This window comes from Stegastes partitus, unplaced genomic scaffold, assembly GCF_000690725.1.
Source record: "Stegastes partitus isolate 25-593 unplaced genomic scaffold, Stegastes_partitus-1.0.2 Scaffold300, whole genome shotgun sequence".
In the NCBI taxonomy this organism is placed as follows: Eukaryota; Metazoa; Chordata; class Actinopteri; family Pomacentridae; genus Stegastes; species Stegastes partitus.
Window position 1 is genome coordinate 517,143 of NW_007578031.1, and position 4,055 is coordinate 521,197.

Here is a 4,055-nt window from a genome sequence, read left to right on the forward strand (position 1 = left end):
GAAGTCATTACACATCCAAGATGAAAGAAAACTCAGAAACTAACTAAACTACTGCAATATATGAAATTTGACCAAACCTGATTTAATTGCCTTTTACAAACAGGTTTCTTTACTCGCTGAGGTGGTTCTGATGCTGAAGCAGATTTTCGGGGAAGCATGACGAACGCCGTTTCAGCTCCCTGATTGCAAACGAGATAGTTTTTAAAAATGCAGCCGTGTTTAAATATGCAGCAACTTTTAATGTTTTTCATTTTTCATTCCCCTTGCCCTTGTCAGCCATTTTAGTCGGAAAAACTGGAACACGGCCCGAAGAAACCTTGACTCGGTTCACCAGAGGAGAAAACAAAACCTCCTGTCTATAACCTCCTCACTTTTCTCTCACTCATACATAAACTCCATAAGTATTTATTTATTTAGCTGCTTTGGATGCTCAAGTCAGCCTTAATCGGATATCTTTTGTTGTCCGCCTGTCTTCTGCAGCCCCATATCATCACCAACCCTCTGGGCTTCACTGCCGGGACTATGCATTCACTTCTTATCATCTTAAACATGATGGAGCCCATCTGAGCTGAATACATTTATTTTGGTTTTGTCTGACTCAAGAATATGCTCCTAATATGTATTACACACAAGTTAAATCTTGCAGTTTAGTGACAAAGAGGAAGGAAGTTGTTTTATTTCTTTCTTGGATGTCCTCTAATGGGAGTGCGGCGTCCTTCATACTGCCTGAGCTGTCACAGAAGATCCAATTTCCATAATTTCCATCTGTTTTTCAGAGCTAGATTGTAAAAATAGCACGCTGTCCGTGACGTCAGTTTAGAACGGCCACTGCTGCTCTAGTTGGTGGTGCTCAGTGGTAAGTGCTGCCACTGTGTTCTGGCTGATTTTTAGTTGGTTGGTAATCTTCCTGAACCCTTTTCCATTTTTGTGAAGCCACACCATCAGATTTTTTAAATTACTTTGGCTCTTCTTTTCCATGTGGAGCCACGATGCGGACGTGCAGACAAACTCAACCCGACAGGAACAAAATTGAGAATGTTTTACTGTTCACAGGCCATTTTCAAACCGTGTCCACACAAATAGGCTCACTGGAAATCACAGTCCTCACTCTGTACTACACAGTGTATTCAGTTCTGTTTAAGCGATCATAGGTGCTTTTGCTTGTGTGCATTGAGTTTCTTTCTTTGGCGTCTGTACATTCAGCAGTCTTTCCAAAGTATTTGCTTTAAATTGTTCATAAGATTAAGAAACAAAAATCTCCTTGTGATGTGGAAATAAAACAATCAGTGAGAAGGGATGCAATTTAAAATCAGTTGTAGCAGCTATACCCTGTATATTGGTGTATAGGGTAGTAATATATATATCATTGAACTGTAGAATACGCTGCATATTTTCTTGTTCAGAAAGCAGCAGCTCGGCTTCTTACTGGTTTTAAGAGGCGACATCACACCTCCCCTCTACTGGCTTCTCTCCACTGGCTCCCTGTCTGTTTTAGAATTGATTTTAAGATTCTACTGATCACTTTTAAAGCTAGCCAGGGCCTTGGCTATATTTTAGATATGTTAACCCCGTATATATCCCCACATGCAGCCTTAGATCCTCAGGTGGGTCCCTCCTCATCGTTCCAAAGTCGAGGCTCAAAGGCGACCAGGCGTTTTCTGTGAGGGCTTCTCGGCTTTGGAACGACCTACCTGAGGAAGTAAAGCTCGCAGATTCAGTATCTTCATGTAAAACACTTCTTAAAACCCACTTTTATAGACTCGCTTTCGAGTGATGCTCGTTTTTATCTCTCTTATAGAATTTCGCCCATTACGCTTCCCTTTTCTTTTTTTATTGGTACTACCATCCATCCTTCTCTCTTTTCTCTTTCTTAATCTACTTTTATCTTCATTCCCCTCTGTGATGTCGTCTTTTTAATCAGTTTTTTTAATCAGTTTCACTAGTACACCTTTCAATAGTGACCCAGTCTGTTGTTTTCCATTTTTTATTGTGTGTATTTTTATATTGAATGTTTGCCTGTAGTTTTTATGTCAAAGCACTTTGCGAATTGTGTTCTAAAAAGTGCTATACAGATAAAGTTATTATTATAGTGTTAGTCCTTATTATTTGCTGTTGAAGTATAGGTTGAAGATTTACTCCATTTAGCCCTCATGTAACATCCTGTATGTGTGCACCTGTGTGTGTTTAGAGTGTTTAACAACATTCAGTGGTATCAGAAATATATCTTTCTTGCACACAGTAATCATTTGAACTGTGTAACGTCCAAATATAAATTTACACACAGCCGCAAGACTTTGTTTTTATTGGGTTTTAATTGATTACACTCAGATAAGCCATCATTCCACACACTGAGCAGGCCTCAATTATTTAACATTACACAGAACAAGATAAAGTCCCACAAACAGGGACGTTTCAATTCAACGTTTGTGATCCGAGAACATTCCATGCTTCTTATCGATGTAAAAAACAAAGTAATTTCACGACGGCAAATCCACAAGACATGCAGACACGTCTCTTGATGAGACTCACAATGCGTTGAACAAAGAGTTTGTGCGACAAACAGACATCTAAATGATGCAGACCTGTTAGGTTTAGTCGTTAGTCTTTGGTCACTGCTGTTTTCATGTTTTGGTTGTGTTTTTTCACCGGAGGCATAAGGAGTTTGTGCGCACAAATCCTGAACTTCTGATCCCTCACACTGTAAATTATGACATTCCAGCAACTGTTGGAAGCCAAAATCCAAAAGGCGAAGAAAGAAAAGTTGCACCACTTATTCCCCAAAACGTTTCCAACAACAAAGACGGCGATAGGGGTGAATGATGCGGTGAAGGCCACCGTTAGCGTACCAATCGTCTTGGCTGCTTTAATGTCTGAGAATGTCGGTTTGGAGGTGTTTTGGCATTCGCACTCAGCCAAGTGTTTCCTCCGTCTTGAGTGCTGTCTGATACTGGAAAGAGAGATGATGTTTATGACCACAGTGCCACCAAGGAGGGTGAAATCAAACGCAGGAAAGAGGAGAAGGATGTTCCAGGCCTGGCTGGGGAACTCGCCGATGGCTCCCAGAGCGTAGTTACACATCCGGCTGCAGGAGTTATACTCCAGAGCGATCTCACTGCTGAAAACCATTGGAGACACAGCCAAGAAGAAACTCCCCACCCAGGAGAGGACAATGAGGATGGTGGTCCTTTTACGAGTAATCACAGAGTCCTTGTGCAGCGGCCTCAGCACGGCGATGCTCCGCTCGATCGTCAGCAGGAAAATCGTTGTGATGGAGACGAAGGTGCACCCGCCAAAGACTGGGCCGATGACGTTACATGGGTGGAAACTCACCGACTGTGAGTTGTAGAAAGTCCACTCTGGTGCCGAGTCGGTCACCATGAGGTAGACCTCAGCGTAGACGGACAGCGGCACCACAAACATCCCCACGACCAGATCAGCCACAGCGAGGGACGCCTTCAGGTAGCCCTGCGGAGTGTGGAAGTGTTTGGTTCCCAGCACCACAGCCAGAGTCACTAAGTTCCCAAACAAGATGGCGAAGATCAGAAGCACCATGAAGACTACCATGAGGATTTTGTTGGCCAGAGTGCAGCAGCACACAGTGCAGTGCGCTGGTTCAGTTCTGTCCAGCATAGTCGGTGTGCTGGTTTCAATCATTGGGTAGACTGCTGCTTCACATTCACATCATGACCTGAAATAAACACAAACAGAAAAAAAAAGTTAGGCCTGAGGTGTTGGTGTAGAAAACAGGGACATATAACATATTGAAATCCTACAATCCTACAAAATGTTGAGACTTAACACCACAACAAATCAGGTGGAAGTAAATATCTTGCTAGTTTCCTCATAGACAGTGCGGGACAACCAAGCAGAAATTAGGTTGATGAGATCTGTACAAGGGTGACTTTTTATATAACTCCCCCATTTAAATTATATCAGGGCTTAAAGTTATGAATAATTAAGATGGCGGCTGATTTGAGTGACGGGTGGATGCCATCGTAGGACAGTCCACGGCCCAGAGATGTTCACATGGCCTCCTTCAGCTCTGTTCACGCTCC

The 4,055-nt window shown here is 42.7% G+C and overlaps 1 protein-coding gene across 1 annotated transcript; it reads right to left on the reverse strand.

Annotated features, from left to right (window-relative positions):
* Nucleotides 1–2,360: 2,360 nt before the first annotated feature.
* LOC103358273 (beta-2 adrenergic receptor) lies at nt 2,361–3,654 on the reverse strand. The gene has a single exon (XM_008283181.1). It carries the CDS (start codon nt 3,652–3,654, stop codon nt 2,599–2,601), a length of 1,056 nt encoding a protein of 351 aa, XP_008281403.1. The 3' UTR covers nt 2,361–2,598.
* Nucleotides 3,655–4,055: the final 401 nt, after the last annotated feature.

Bases quoted from the DNA above. Each gene is read 5' to 3' on its own strand.
- LOC103358273 (XM_008283181.1), bottom strand. From the start codon at position 3,654: ATGATTGAAACCAGCACACCGACTATGCTGGACAGAACTGAACCAGCG.